Below are 16,528 nucleotides of genomic sequence, written 5' to 3' on the forward strand. Positions count from 1 at the left end.
TTCTGGCAGAATCAGAGAGAACAGCAGTTTGCTGTTCCCAAACCACATGGAAAGAGGGGAGGAAGAGACCACTTGCTTTTGGAGCACTTTTCTTTGATCAGCTTCATTTTGTGCCGAGCCTTTTCAGGGCTTTTGAAAGAGGCAGGGACTGGCTTGCGCTGCATAACTAGGATGAGCTTTATATTCAGAAAGATAAAAAGCTCTCTTCTAGCAAGGCAGATAAAATCTGCTGCTAAGCTACAGTGGTGAAGAACTCCATTTTTTATACCTAGCACAGTATGGAAAGCCATCACCCATTTCACAGATTGCTGTTGGTCATAAACTAGCTGTGATGTGGACAAGCAAACGTGGAAGTTAAGGTAAAAAAGGTTCTGTCTGCATGCTACCAAGGCTGGCGATGCTGCTGAGGTTCTGATCACTTTGCATGCCATTTATTTTCCAATTGTGCCAAGGGAAGGAAAGGGTACCTCCTGTATCCTCTGAGACAAACTCGTAAGCTCATGATTAGAAAGCAACGCTGCTGCCATGTGGGGTGTCCTGACACTAACTCTGGATTGTCTGCAAAAGTTTCTTGCTGATAGGACTGTATTTTTTTTCTTTTATATGTGATAGTGTTGGTGGACATAAAGTCACTCTGGTATGGACAGCAGATAGCCATTTCCCCCTGCTGTTCTGAGAGACTCTGTGTCCCTGGCTAATGTCTTTTGCTGTACACTGGATCACAATAAGGAACCACTGAGCTGTTGCATAAGCAGCTGGAGAGTGACAGTGTGTGGCTGCCATGGAGAGAAGGAGAGGATAGATGACAATCAGGGGGAGGCTGCTGGGCCATGGCAGGATGCTGTGCACTGCACGGCAATTTGGAGAAGGAAGCTGAGAATAGGATTTTCTTCAGCAAGGGGGTCAAGATTCAGACATTCACAAAATAAAGCAGCTGTACCCCATCCAGCAATTGACAGCAAGATTTAGGTTTAGCCTTTAAAAATAGGGACTTTGTAGTTGCTGTTGTCCACATAATATTTTGCTTTCTTTCAAGTTTTCACTCTGTGCCATGTGGCTGCTTCATAGCTTGCAAGACAAGCTATGAAGTTGAGGATGGGGGATGATTTGACTCATTTATTCTGCAATTCTTTGTAGTTTTAGACTGCCAGTTTGCATTCTTATTAGGTTCATTTTATAAGAATCTGTGTTTACTGCCATGAGCACAAGGCTGGAAGGAACAAAGTGAGGTCATTGTAGCCCAGCCCTAGGACCGGGGGGCACAATTTGATCTCTCATGGCTTAGTGGTGCTTGTCTAACCTGGTTCTTGCCAGTCTCCAGTGACAGGTTCTGCACCATTCTGAAGCAATCTGTCTTAATGGCTACCTCTCCTCGGGGTGCTTTTAGGTATTTTTTTTTAAACTGTTCCAAGTAAAATTTACCACCACTGAATGAAATTATTCTATACTGTTCTCAGAGTGCAAACACACAAAAGTGGAATCTCTGGAATTAACAAATAACTCGAAAACAAAGGAGCTGGAGAGGGGAAGAAAAAGAATGTTGTAAACAGTAGAATAAAAATATGCAGTCTGAGATCAGCAGCTCATTCTGTTTTCAGCCTTTTAACTCTGTGCAGCTCAGTTGAGCCTTTTCATGCTGGGCTGTTTTCAGAAATCTGCGGACAGGCATGGAAATGTGTGGAAACAAGCCTGTGTTTGGATGCTGGGGGAGAAAAAATCCGCTGTTCCAGTTGCAACAGAGGAAGCTTAACTGGGAGAAGTGAGTTAATTCCAGTAAAAGGAGCACTCCTCAGTTTCAGAGCTAAAGCAAAAGCCCTCGGGGGCATGTCCATACAGCACTGACTTGGAGATAAGAAGTTACACGCTGGCTATCCTGAGGCAATCAGGTTTTCTTCAATACTGCAGGTGAAACAGCTCTAGCTAATTGGAAGTGTGCTTTAAGAAAATCCAGCTTTTAGCATAAATGCAAATATGCCATGGCCAAGGGGGGTAAAACATGCCAGAGGACAGGGAGAGCAATCTCAGATGAGCTTTCTTTCTGACAATAACAATTGTTTGCTTGTGATTCCTATCAGTTCTCACTGCATTCAGCTGTCCTTTTATAGCCCTGAAGTATCTACCTAGATTGTCTGCTTCTAGAGGTAGACATCTCTGTTAACCTCAAGGTCCTTCGGCTCTTCACCCACTCTGATGCCAGGAGCGATCCTTGAGGATCTTGAGGTTAAGCATTTCCACCTGAGGAATCCTGAGACCAACTAGTGGTGAAGACAAGAGTTAGCCCCAAACACTTAAGAATTCTAAGGTGTGAAAAGTATTGTGATTTTTTTTTCATTGTTCAGTGTCCATGCTTTTAAGAATCGTAGCTTCATTTTTATTTTAAAATACTGTCCTTTCCCTTTGGAAAATCTCAGTCCTAGACTAGTAATGAAAGTTGTACCTCTGCAAGTAATGGTATATTTTAGGCTACTGACAAAACCTTGAGGAACTGAAGAAATTGGTGCCAAAAAACGCCAGAGAAAAAGGCATCAATATTATTGACGAGAAAGTTCATATTTTCTCCCCACTGCAGTATTGCATAATCAGAAAAAAAGCAAAACATATCTGTCCCTTCTGGAATGACTGACAAGTCCCAGTTGCAAGGAAAATATGATAAAACAGTTTCCATAAAATTCAATTTTATTTCTTAATAAACTGATTTTTCGTCATAATGCATGCAAAACCAGACATTTTTTTGCAAGCCTTGCCTGGTAAACTTGGGGTTAACAGGTCTGATACCCCATTACTATCTCCCTGTTTGTGTTGCTGCTAAATGCAGTTGCTTGCTGATGGAGTGCCAAGATTTGCACTTAAAAAGAAGGCTTGCTAAGTTTTGTACCGAGAAAAACAGTCTTGTACTGATAAAATACTATACTTTCAACTTGGGAAAAAAAGCACCTAGAAAATACTTGCTACTCCACAACACTCTGAAATGTACTTTATAACAAAACTATCAAAAGTACAGAATTCTTCCAGCTGGCAAAAATCTCAGTAAACACATCTCTTTGACAAAGTTCTTCTTTCAGACTCGACATGCATGGGGGAAGGAATCCACAGAAAGGAAATTTGTGATTCTGTGGTGGAAGAAAAGCCATGAAAGGGGAAGGGTGAACTAAGGTGATGGCTTGCAAAAAATGTCTCCTTAGTGTCACCTTTTTAGTAGAATTACAGTCAGATGTTAATGGTTATCTTGGGCACAAAAAACAAGGACATAAATAAATATGGGAAAGACTCCCCATTTTGGAGATTATTATGGAAAAAATTGTCTGTGAATTCTAGTGCACTATAACCTTTACGTCCTAGTAGTACACACAAGCTAATTCTCAAAATATCTCTTCCAACCCGAACCACTTTATGATGCTATGCAAATAATATGTGTCAACAAGTGTTTAACACATGCCTTCACTGTACTTCCTGCTGCCTGACTGTGCCCAGGACTAAATCCCGAAAGTCATGAAAGCAGAGTTTGCTGGTCCATTCCATGGGTCCCTCAATCTGCCTTGGGAAGCATAGAAATTATTGATTCTGTTAGTACTTCATCATGAAAAATCACCACTATTCCCAGTATACATCTGAATAGTTGTTACTGTATTCCACAAAATTGAATACAAAAATAGAATTCCATGAAAAAACCCTGTCCAGCTCCTCAGGGTATGGATAAGTGGTATTTTTAGGTGTCTGCTCAGGTCCTCTGCTTCCTTGCAAGACTCTCATTCAATTTTTTAAAGGGTCCTGCTATTAGAACCTTTTTCGACCATCCCATTAAGAGTAGTTTCAGAGCAAAGCATGCCAGTGATGCCAATACACCTAAAGGATCTGTGAGACTGCATAATGAATGGCTGGTTCTCTGAATCCAAAGGATGCAGGACTATAAAGGACTATAGAGTCTGGATGTAGGTTAGTGTTTTGGTAAAAGGCAAAAACTAAAAACCATGATCCCACATCAGAAGGGGGACATGCCTTCACAGGACAGCAAAACCAGGAGAGGAAATCAACCCAGAAGAGACAAAAATTGGCAAACTCACTTGTTTAACATGGTCAGATGTTAATATTGGTACTTGGGGTAGCACAAACAAGTGATTATCCTCACATTGGCTCTACACTTCAAAAGCTTCCTACACAAAAGCAAGAGTCTGGACAAATTAGAATTTCAGGCAGAGGACAGAAGATATAATACCTGGTCATTTCCTATGCAGTAAGAATTGTCATGTGATGGTGCAGGGGTTTGTTATTAGTTAGCAGAGGAGCTTAGTGTAAAATAATCCCTGACAGAGACTTGAGTCAAAAGGCTTATAACTGGAGGGTGACTATGTGACAAGGCACAACGTTAAAATCCTTTTTCTGATTTTTCATCATCCTTTTTAATCCCTAGAAAATTATCAGCTCCTGAAAATAAACGTGTCCCAATCTATTGTTCAAACTCAGCTGACACTCTCTGTTCAGTGATAAGTTATACCTGTGCTGTGTATTGCTTTCAAAAGTACAGAAACAAAGAACAGCTTTACATGAATATCAGCTCAGTCTCTTGCTTTTTCCTTGAATTGCATCTCCTAGAGCTGTTCAACCTAAATCCCTTCTTCCTTAGAGGTCCCATTATCCCTTTCCCTGTAGTAAGGCAGGGAAGCAGGCTCTCATAGGACATATCCTTCCTTCCAGACATAATTTCAAGAAACAATCAACACAGGCTAAAAAAAGCCAATGTAATGTTGATGTAAAGCCTCATTTTTCTTTCAGAGGGATTTAAACTGATGAGGATAAGTGGAAAAGCCATGGACACACGCCGTTCCCCTCCTTTACTCCCCTCAAAATCATTTTGCTGAAATCAGAGAGGGCCTGCTAAACTATGTCCTTCAGAAAAAGGGCCTTGACAAAAGCACCAGACTCAGCCTTCCATATATTTTATATAATTGTAGGAGGTGTTTGTGCCCAGGCACTGGCAGCAGGGACTCTGGACAGCCTCTCCAAAGAGCAGCCAGGGCCACCCTGTGCCAATTCCAGCATATCCCAACACACCCACTGCAGGGCATGGCTACACCCTGCAGCCAAGGTGCTGGCACCTCTGGGAAAGTGCATTCGAGAAAGGCACAAGCAGTGGAAAATGAGGGGCAACACGTGAGAAACAACCTTGCGAGCACCAAGGTCAGAGAGGAAGGATAGCTGGATGTACTCCAAGCCCTAGAGCAAAGATTCTCCTGCAGCCCATGGTGGCCTGGGGAGGACCCCACAGGAGGATGTGTCCTGAAGCATCCCATGGACAGCCCAATCAGTAACTAAGATTTTTTTTTCCCTGAAGGAATTGCATCCCATAGGAAAGACTCATGTTGGAGGAAGGGAAATGTACAAGGAGAAAGAAGGAGCTAAGAGGAATAGTTGTGGACTGATCACAAACCCGCATTCCTATCCCCCTGCACTGCTCAGGAGTGGGTAGGAGGTATAAGAGTTGGGAATGAAGGAGGAAGCTGAGCCTGGGAAGAAGAGGGAAAAATTTATTTTAATATTTGTCTTTGTGTCTCATAATATAAATCAATTTTAAATGGCAATAAATTACATTATTTTGCCCCAAGATGAGCCAGTGTAGCCTATAAAGTAACTTATAAGTGACCTTCCCATCCTTACTTCAACCCATGAGATTTTCATCTTATTTTCTTTCCATATTTTGTTGAGGAGAGATAGTGAGAGAGTGGCTGGGTGGGTCTGACAGCCAGACAAGGTTAACCCACCACTATAACTAAAACCAGAATTAAAACCATCCATATTTCCCAAACTAGGAGATATTGTGACAATTTCCTTTTCTTCAAGATATAGTGTTAGAGTAAAGCTAAGCTAAGTAATGTTCTGTCCTTCTTCCTTTCCTCAACAATGTATGTGAAAACATTTCTGTTGCAACTGTAGTGCTACACTCACTATACATCAGTTTTTGCACTCACAAAGGCTGCAAAGTTATGTGCTATTAATGGACCCCTGAATCACATTCAATCATGTCTTCATTCTGAATTTAATGATTTATTTCATAGTAGGAAGAGATGAGCTGTGGAAGTGGTTTTAAAGGCCTGAAATTTTCTTTGAAAAACGAAAGTCAGACAACATTTACAGTAATTGTAACACACTGTAGAATCTACAGTGTGCCAGTATGTTCAGAGTACTTTTTCCTGTAACTGACTTCCCTTCCTTTTCCCTTGTGTGCCATGGTGCTGCATGGTTAACTTCTCTTAGTTTTAGAACATTTGTGAGTTCTAGGGCTACATTCAGGATCAAAGGTTAGCAATTAACAACCCCTAACTAGGGTTGTTAGGTTTTGCAAGAACCATATGGTAGAGTAGTTCTGGAAAGAGATTGATCACTTCTCTCAGGAGGAAACAACTAGAGCAAGGACAAAGGAGGCTCTATGAACTTCTCAGCCCTATCTCCCCATGGGAAAAAAAAGGATGCCTCATAACGATGCAGCATATCTCTACTTTTCCTCATTTTTAACACATAGAAACATAATGAAATATACAAGAACATATTTTATATTAATTTCTCTTTATTTTTTTTATGTGGGAAATATGTGAGATATGTGGCTGCATAGGGAAACTCTCTATTGGTGCTTCCTCCCCTAGGTATTTTAGGAGTCCCCTGGAGAAGGCACGAATGTTCATCCCTATGTAGCCACCAGACACGAAATAGTTTTCTAATAAGAGTCTTATTGATTACACAATTAAAGTTCTAGTCCCTTCCTTTTTCAATCCTCTAATCCTATGTCCTCCACATTCACACAAATACAAATGTAACAAATCTGCAGCATGTTATCCTTTATGTTATCCAGACACAGGGATAGAATTAAAGGGTAATTTTTTCTGTCTTCTGTGTTCCAAATGCTTGGCCTAGGTTCTGAGCAAAAAAACTTCTCAATATGTTCTGATTCACCAAGTATGAGACATATTAAAATCTTGCTTTTGTCAGTGAGCTTTTAATGTGAAGAAGAGAAATAATGTCACTTTGTCACAGAGTGCAAGAGACCATGCCCTCTGCATTCAATAGAAATTTCTGAGGTTGCAGTTCAGTGTTATTGAAGTTCTAACTATTGTGATGTCTGATTATTTTAACAAGACATATATATGTAATTTAATACCTGATTTTATTTTCTCTCTTTCTCTTCCTCTTTTTTTCTCAGAGCAAATTATGACATCGACATCTAAAGGAATTTTCCGGCCATTTTTTATTGTCTTCATTATCCTTGGTTGTTTCATGGCATTTATATTAATTTATATCAAACCAACAAATAGCTGGATTTCCGGTCCTATAGAATCAGCCAGTTCAGTGTTGAAAATGAAGAACTTCTTTTCTTCCAAAGCTGATAATCTCAATGAAACTACTGTTTTGATCTGGGTTTGGCCATTTGGTCAGACGTTCGATCTGACATCCTGCCAGACAATGTTCAACATCCCCGGGTGCCATCTGACCATTGACCGCTCGCTCTATAACCGATCCCACGCTGTCCTCATTCATCACAGAGACATCAGCTGGGATCTGGCCAATTTACCTCAGCAAGCCAGGCCACCGTTCCAGAAGTGGATTTGGATGAACTTGGAGTCTCCAACTCATACTCCACAAAAGAGTGGCATCGAACACCTTTTTAACCTGACCCTGACTTACCGGCGTGATTCAGATATCCAGGTGCCTTATGGCTTCATGATGGTTGGCACCAGTTCCTTCACATTTGAAGTACCAAGTAAGGAAAACTTGGTCTGTTGGGTTGTGAGTAACTGGAACCCTGAGCACGCGCGAGTCAAGTATTACAACGAGCTCAGCAAATACATTGAAATCCACACCTACGGACAAGCCTTCGGAGACTACGTCAATGACAAAAACCTGATTCCAACTATCTCCACGTGCAAGTTCTACCTTTCCTTTGAAAATTCAATCCACAAAGATTACATTACTGAGAAACTCTACAATGCTCTCCTGGCTGGATCGGTACCAGTCGTACTGGGCCCTTCCAGAGAAAATTATGAGAATTACATTCCAGCAGACTCTTTCATACATGTGGAAGATTTTCTCTCCCCCAGAGAGCTGGCAGAATATCTTCTGATGCTTGACAAAAATAATAAGATGTATCTTAGTTATTTCAACTGGAAGAAGGATTTTTCAGTGCATCTTCCTAGGTTCTGGGAATCACATGCGTGTCTTGCTTGTGATCACGTGAAAAGACACCAGGAATACAAGTCCATTGGAAATTTAGAAAAATGGTTTTGGAATTAATTTGTGGGGGGGTGTGTGGGTGTGTGTGGGTGTTTGTGTGCATTTTTTTGAAGAAGCCAGAAAGGACTTCAGTCCAAGTGGAGAGGAGAGGAAAAGCGAAAAAAAAGGAAGGAAAAGAGAATCTCACATCATGGTTTATCAGTTATTCTCATTTGGCTATCCTATTTATATTTTGTAAGAGATTTTAAAAGATCAGCAGCAGCAGTCATCAGTACTCAGTTTCAAATTATAATAGATATACTAATTATGTGCACTGAAGAGTATTTGATTGCTTATTATAAATTTAAAACAAGATTTTCCACATTTTCTGTGAAACATGTCTCAGTCTTTCACTTGAAGTAGTCATTTTTATATTTTCTTTTTTAATTTTTACCATTATCTTTGTTGTTTAACCTATTTGGAAAATGAGGAAACAATTTTTAAATGTCAGAGAAAATTTTAAGAACATAATTTGTTGCTCCAGATAGAAATATGTGTAACACTTCAAAAGACAGCAAAGTTTCATATGTTCATCTTGCATTTAAGAGCACAGTAGAATACAATACCTAACATTATGGAAGTGTGATTAATTGCCCCCTTTTTAAGGGTAATGAACCTAGAACTATAGCTTTTTAAATGTATTAGAATAGTGGATCGTCTTTGTTTCTAAAACGGTTTCCTAAAAATGGTCCCATTAGGTTGCTTTAGGAATATATCTCTTCTTACTCTCTGAAGAAAAGAGAAGTCATATTTAGAGAAAATGACCAATCCTGGTGACCAAAACCCAGATTCATCAAATTTTTGAGTGTATTCAAACACAGCACACCCTTGGCCTTCAATATGTCTCAAGTATTTTTCATCTGAACCAGGGCTTTAAGTAGTGTTACACTGAAATAAACAGATTTTTAAAAAGGTGTTTGATTACATCAGATTTATGCACTGAATTCAGCTGGTAATAATGGATTTTTAGAAGCACTTTGCTGAGAAATTTTAGAAAGCTCTCTCATATAATTTCTTGAATTGTAGTGAATTTCCTCCCAATTCTGTAAAGATCTGTTGAATTTTAACTGTAGCTGGACAACTTGATGTTATGACACATAAGTGCGGGAAAAATTAATAAGCAGTCAATTTTCTGAGAGAAATTTGCTAAAATTCAGTAAATAAGCTATGATGCTATATAAACTTCCAACTTACCAAGCTAATAAATTTGGGGGGTTGAAAATATTGTGTATGAGAGGTATTACAAATGAACTCTTCAGAGCAACAACTGCTATCAATATTTGATAATATAAATAGGTTTTTAAGTATCAAATTTGCTCTAATAGCAAAACCAAAATTTTGATGGTTGTCATAATTTTAAGATGTCTGCTTCAAACATGTATCATTTGATTTTACTACTTCTTTCTCTCAGCTAAGACGAATTTCTGATTGCCATATATATTCATATGTACAAGGTTGGTTTAATGGCATAAATGTATGGGTATACTTTAATACCAAATGACAGCAAATCAGCTTGGATTTTCAGGTCAAAGTGCTGCAAATCACACCTGCTACTGGAAAAAAAAAAGAAAAAAGTTAAACTGGAAAGACTTCTGCTTGTGAGATGAATAAGACCCTGGTCAAGCAAAGTGGTTAATCAAGTAACTGAGATTAAATTTGCCGACAAAAAAGTTGCTGCAGTAAGGAAATGAGAGATAAATTATAAATATTTAGCAAAAGACAGTGGGACTTATTACAGGCTGAAATAGAAACACAAAAGGCTATAAGAGTAATTAATTAAATTTATAGAACTCAAAACCCCATGAAAAAGTTATAGAATCACTTCTGCTCTGCCTATGGTTTCAAAAGCTGAATTCTGATCCAGCTAGCTTTCAATATACTGTGAATCACCTAAACTCACCAGCATTTTAGTATGCAGCAAGATAAGCTTACCTTGAACATTAATGCAATACAAGGAAACTGAGTCTTCGAAAAACAAACTTCTGATGTGCATGTAATATAAGTAGTATCTTATCATTTTGAAGGCAAGTTTCTTTAGCTTTTAGTCTGTCCTACAGGACATCATAACATTTTGTTTTCAGGAGGACTGTGAAATTCTCAGTGACTGAACATACCACTGGTTTGGCTGAATAACCTGATTCCCTCAGTGCTGGAATTTGGAAGTCCTTTGCATTAACCTCAGTGAGAGGTGAATGTGTACAACCATCCCTCACTTCAGATTGTGAGCACTGTTGTATATGTTCAAAGACCTTGGGTGGATTCAGACTGGTTCCTTGGCAGCAAATTCAGCTAAGTCCTTATAGTAATAATAAGCAAGAATATATAAGGTATATGAAGTGTGAAATATTGGTCAGTGTATACACAGGAAAGTTTTGCAATATACTCTGAATTTTAATCCTGTAAGTAATGTCTTTACCTCTGTAAGCACAAGATCCAGCCAGCATGGCTAATCTTAGGCTGAATTTTAAGAAATGGGAAAGTCTTTTGATGGAACTGGAAGGAGTGAAGAGTGTTGCTCTCTTCACAAGAAGAAAAGGTCCACACAAGGCTTGTATATATTTCATTCAGGAAACATTGCTAAAATTGCTTCAAAGATTAATAAAACAGGAGAGAAATCTAATTCAGAATTATGCATAAGAATCACTACCAAGTCCTAAAAAATATACATGAGCCTAATGCCTCACTGGCATTCTTGAAGAGTAAGTGCTGGAACAAAATTGAGCCAATTTATTATGAAGATTTTAAGGTGATCTGCAAGTATCAGGTCTTAAGCAGTTCTGGATGGAAACATCTTTGCTGACAGAAGATGAAGCAATTTTGGGCATGTTCAGCCTATGTAGTAAATGATGTGAAGCAATGGATACAAAACATCTGTGCTCAATGCATGCACAAAGGCTGCCTACCTAGACCTAGACACTTAACTCACCTAAGGCTGCTCCCAGTCTCTATCTGACATTCAGCCGTGTGAGGTCTGTGCTTCTTTTGTGATCTACTCTACATGGGCAGCAAGAACAGACACTCAAATAACAAATCACTGTGAAAGAAAAGGAGCAAACTGAGGCAACTGTGGAAGGGACTAGACAAAATAGGTATTGTGCTTTGGTACCGCTGGCAAAAGAAGATAATTACCTAAAAAAAGTGAACTAGAAGTTGGGAAATCACACCAGTCCCAACTGTTTTCTCAAGAAATTTCTTTCAGACATTTAGTTTCTTTTGTTTGCTAGCCCCCAACAATCTTGAGTTGCAGTTAGTGAAGACAGAGGGTAATCACCGTTCTCTGTTTTACAGTGGCTTGCCTTGGATGTTTTTAGGCTCTCTGTCATGCACTGAGCTATCAACACTACTGCTTTTCTCAGTGTGGAAAATAAGACCCAAACCAGATAAAATACTAACAGAACATGCATTGCTACCCCACTGAATGTGGACAGGTATAAGACAAAACTGGCAGCAGATCCTTCTAAAACAGTTTTCCTTTAATTTCATAGACAATTGCCACAGCAGATCTTGCTTAGTATGAGATCCCCATTCCTTAGTGAATCCTGTTGCTAGTTTCTTTGAGTGCCTCATTCCATGTGTCTATACCACAGTGAGCAAGCAGCCTGAGTGAGACATCCAGCAACATATTTGTCTTTTAAGAAACAGATCAAATAAAATGAAAGTTGGACTGAGAGAGCATCAATGTGGGGCTTTGTAGAGTTCATGCAGGCTGAGCAAGACATGGGGAATGGACACCACTGAACACAATAAGGGACTACTTGCTCTCTCTGGACACTCATTGTTTTGTTCTCAAAAAAAACCACAGGCTTTAAAAAAACACATAATTTTCTGCCGTCTCTAAACAAGCAGTTAAGTAACCAATAACTTCTTCTTTTTATTCAAGAATGGGACTCCTGTTAGTCTTGTATTATCTTTTTTATTAGATGCAGAATAACATTCAGGAGAAGAGAAAGGTTTGTGAGTAAGATAATTCTATTTCTTATCTAGATTCAAGGATCTTTATTCTTATTTTCTTATTTGATTTATAAGTCCTCATGCAGCAACACCTTCTGGACACAATACAAAAAGGCATTAAGGATATGCAGATGACAATGAGACTTAAGTGTGTGCTTAATGTTAAGAGCATCTTAAATGCTTTAATGCACTGGGGTTCCAGAGAATATGTTTTCATTGTCTTTAGGAATTGTGCCAAAGTGTGCACTCTATAGACATCAGAGACCAACTCGTGCAGCCTCTTTTGCATCATGCCTCTTTCTCATCATTAAGAGAGTAAAGACTGGCTGAGTACAAAGTGAATAGTCCACAATTAAAGCCTTGGATTCGTTCTGATTTGGTGTCTAACCAATAAATCTTGGCCCAGCTCTTCTCCTCCTCCACCTCCTCAGGCCATCCCCTGAGCACAGCACCTCAATTACAGCCTGCCCGTGCTGTGCAGGGTCACTGAATTTCCATGTGACATGAGGGAGCCAGAGTGGCTGAGGATGCTGAGATAGTATTTCAAGGCCTGTCCAAGGATGAAGGCATAAAACCTGGTCATGTCCTGAAATCTGGACTCACTGTGCCCTACAGAGAGTCAGTCTCAGCCACACCTGATTTTCCTCTGAGGAAAGTATTTGGTTCACTCTAGGTGAGACTGTGAGTAATCACTGTGTGTGCAAAGTGGGAACAAGAGGTGTCTCTGTGTAGGCTTCTGACCTATTTAAACCTAGCAGTGAAAATTTAACAAATACTCAAGTGTTTCCTTGGTCAAAACTAGTGAGTTATTGAGAACAGAGTCCGGGGGAAGTATTTGTATACCCACCTACCAGCTGGTGGGCTTTTCCATTAATTTTGGCTGACAGTTCTCTTTTAGCATTTTTGTTTTTATTAAAAGTGATTTTAAAATGTTAGGAATCAATCAATATGATTCATACAAGATAGGTATTTCACCTTTATCTTTTGCTTCTTGCTTGGGCAAATCTTCTATCAGAGTTAACAGGTGATTTGGGAGATTCCTATGCTAGTAACAAAGGATTGAGCCAAGGATGAAATGGCTTAGGTAGAAAACCCCTGTCTTATTCATGGATATTTCCCTTCTAATTTTTGAATATGTAGTTAATGCTATGGACAATTCTACATTCAGAAAATCAATGTAAAAAGCATACTGGTTAGAGATGCTTATAAAAGGTACAGAAATACCAATAACTTGATGAAATAAACCATGCAGTGGCAATTTTAATTCATGACACTATTGCTACAGGGTGATACAGATGATAAAATCATCAGCTTGTGAGAAATAACTTGGCCTAGAGACATCATCCAGCAGTTTTCGTACTGGAGGAAGTCATTTCATTACTCCATTGCAAATGTAATTAATTGGCAATGTTTAGTGTCACCAATTGACTGAAAGCAACAGCCTCTGTGCAGTGAATATCTCAGAGTTTTGCTCACGTGGCAGAGAGCCTCTCTCCCCCAGGTTAACAGCCTGAATTAGGAGTTGGTTGGCACAGGTCACTGCTGGCAGCCTCTAGCAGGTGGTTCTGTGGTCGCAGGTTTTGCATTGCTGCTTTCAGCCAAGGAGGGCAAAGAACAGAGCTGAGACTCGTCTGACACCCTCTGCATTTCACGGCACACTCACAGCAGGGCTTAAGACATTCTCACTCCTGTAGCCTGTGCCCTGCCTGCCTATGAGAATGCAGAAAACTTTGCTGTTGCAAGAAATAAGAGAATTTTCATTTTTTTGAGGTGTGGTGCCAGTCTGCGCAAATGAATTATTGATGCTTGGGGGAACTTCTCATTAACATTCTTAAGTAATTAATTAGCAGGAAAACAATTTAATCATTGCAAATCGGCAGCAAAAACAGCTGATTGTTATTCTTTATCATGAATTAGTCCAGTGGAAAAGAGGATTTGATGAAACTTTATCCCCCTGAATTGATATAGCCTAGTTGGATTCATACATAGAAACATGTTTGATAGCAAAATTTGAAAGATATATGGTAAACCAACACAAACATATAAAGCTGGGACAAATTTCGTACAGAACCTTGAAACTATAAATAAGCACTTTAGCAGTCACCAGACATAAAATATTCCCATCAATCCATTTCTTTATAACATCATAAGAAAAGCCAGCCTGATATATGCTATTTGGCAAATAAATTAATTACAAAACCTACATTTTCTTTGCTGCTTTGTAACACTCATACGAGCTGAGATTAAAAAGTTTGGAAAGTTAACTCCCTTGGTGTAATTTAATGTTTTAAAGAATCTGTGGACACACTGAAAAGAAGTGAGAAGCTTTTCCATCTATACAAAATCCTAATGTGCCAAACTGTTTCCAGTGAATGAACAACACAGTTAAGTATACTGACTTTTTATTAGGATTTGCAAAATCTTCTATTAACGCACTGTAATTTTGCACTATTTTGTAAGAAAAATTTAAAAAAAGGAAAAAATAAAAAAGGAACTGGAAAAAGAAACAGAAAAAAAATCTAAAAATAGATGCCAAATGTATAGTTTGTAAAATACTATTTTTCTGATATAAGGTGTCATTACATTGTGAATCTAACTGTGTTATTGTAAACTGTGAAAAATGTGATGTTCTGTTGTGACACAGCCTGTGAAGGGCCATTTCTAACACAGATAATTCACCTGGACTTGTTTATATGAAACATATTCATAAATCTGAGATCACTTTTATACTTATTTTTATTAGACTATTTTTCCACATTTGCAACACAACTGTTATTTTATATCAAACATTAATTTTGCTTTAAAATATTATTTGAATAGGTGGGTGAGCGTCTTAAATGTGCCAGAGATTCAAATCTGTAACAGAGATAATTCAGAAACTATTCTTTGCCAAACTGTAATGCTACTAAAATCAATGATGTTTTGTTGAAAAATGGGCACACTGTCAATAAACATAAGTTTCTAGTCCAATAACGATGACAATGTCACATTTTCTAGGATAAATGCCCGGTAGTTATGAGCTGCATTTCCCTGCTGTCTTTGTGTATGTTGAGGAAACAAAACTGTGTGCCATAGCTGAATGTCATAGATATTCAGTCACTTAAAATAATGTGCCGTGGATTTTACCTCTGAGATACATTAATGAGGATTAAGAGGAATAAACAAGGTGTTTGTCCTGATTCAAACTCAGTTTCTGTGATGGGTTGCATGGAAATGGGGTGGTTGTCGAGGCAGGACTGGGACAACCTCAGCAGGGAGAGTAAGTTCTGTGCACAGAAACATGTGGGGACTGCATTTGTTGTGTTAGTGCAAGATCAGGACCAAAGTCCCTTTCTTTTACATTTGAACTTGCACCCATAACACTGAGTGAGATCTGATAGGAACCCTTTCTTCATGTTCCCAGGTAGTGATATTCCTTGTACTGACAACTTTTATGTGTTTTATAGAGTATATATATATATATGATGCATAAATTCATGTGTAAGAAAGAGTAACCACGGCAAATTGAATCTTAATAAAAATAATAGAAACCATTCTTACCTGCAGGCACGTTCTAAGATGCCATGTTGAAAGATATTGTAAAAAGAGTATTTTTTATTTATTAGTGATTGTATATTTTGCCCCATGATCTAGACATTTTATATCAGGGAGTCTACCAAAAACTGGTTTTTTTCTTCCCTTTGAACACTACCATCACCCTGAGATGCATCTGGAAACTGTAGAGGTCAACCAACCACTGATGTTTTGTGGTATTTTTTTAGTATGATGTTGTTGTTGAACTTTCTTCTGATTACCTATAGCTATGTTCAGAGTCTTCAACATAATTTAACTGCAGACTGAAGATACCTACTGAATGAAACTACAGGTAACCATCATTATTTCAAAGACTTTCAGCATTTATGTGAAATTAATAATTCAGAACACTGATTCCAAGGTGGTTAAGAAGCAGCTCATTGACTCTTATTTATTGAGCACTGGAATTCTCCCTAAAGGATAAACACTGAATCATGTAAATAATAGTGCTCTATATAAGCCTAACAAAATATTGTAATAGGTATATTTAAAATAAAAAGAGAACATTCCAAGTGTACCATAGTCTCTGATCATTATTTTATAGGTCTGATGTCACACTTATTCTTCTTGTGGTACTTTTCATGAAAAGCCTGATCTGAAGATTGCTGCTACTCATAACCATGACCTCTGGCAGAGATCTCACAAACAGAATTTTGGTTCTTTTTAAGCTGTTGCACATGAAATTCCTGTAAATGCTCAAGGTCAGACTGAATTCATACAGACTGTCATATGAGTTTACTATGCACAA

At 38.6% G+C, this 16,528-nt stretch overlaps 1 protein-coding gene across 6 annotated transcripts in view; it reads left to right on the forward strand.

Annotated features, from left to right (window-relative positions):
• Window positions 1-16,297, forward strand: part of FUT9 (fucosyltransferase 9) — a 104,894-nt gene extending 88,597 nt beyond the window's left edge. For 4 of the 6 annotated variants that reach the window (XM_063153034.1, XM_063153035.1, XM_063153032.1 and 1 more), the window contains one exon: window positions 7,190-16,297. In XM_063153034.1, coding sequence (XP_063009104.1) covers window positions 7,198-8,277 — 1,080 coding nt within the window. In that variant the 5' untranslated portion in view covers window positions 7,190-7,197 and the 3' untranslated portion in view covers window positions 8,278-16,297. Of the gene's footprint in view, window positions 1-40; window positions 360-2,164; window positions 2,303-7,189 lie in introns of those variants that run through there. The other 2 variants (XM_063153036.1, XM_063153037.1) reach the window with 2 other exon arrangements.
• The last annotated feature ends 231 nt before the right edge of the window (window positions 16,298-16,528 follow it).

This window comes from Melospiza melodia, chromosome 3, assembly GCF_035770615.1.
Source record: "Melospiza melodia melodia isolate bMelMel2 chromosome 3, bMelMel2.pri, whole genome shotgun sequence".
In the NCBI taxonomy this organism is placed as follows: domain Eukaryota; kingdom Metazoa; phylum Chordata; class Aves; order Passeriformes; family Passerellidae; genus Melospiza; species Melospiza melodia.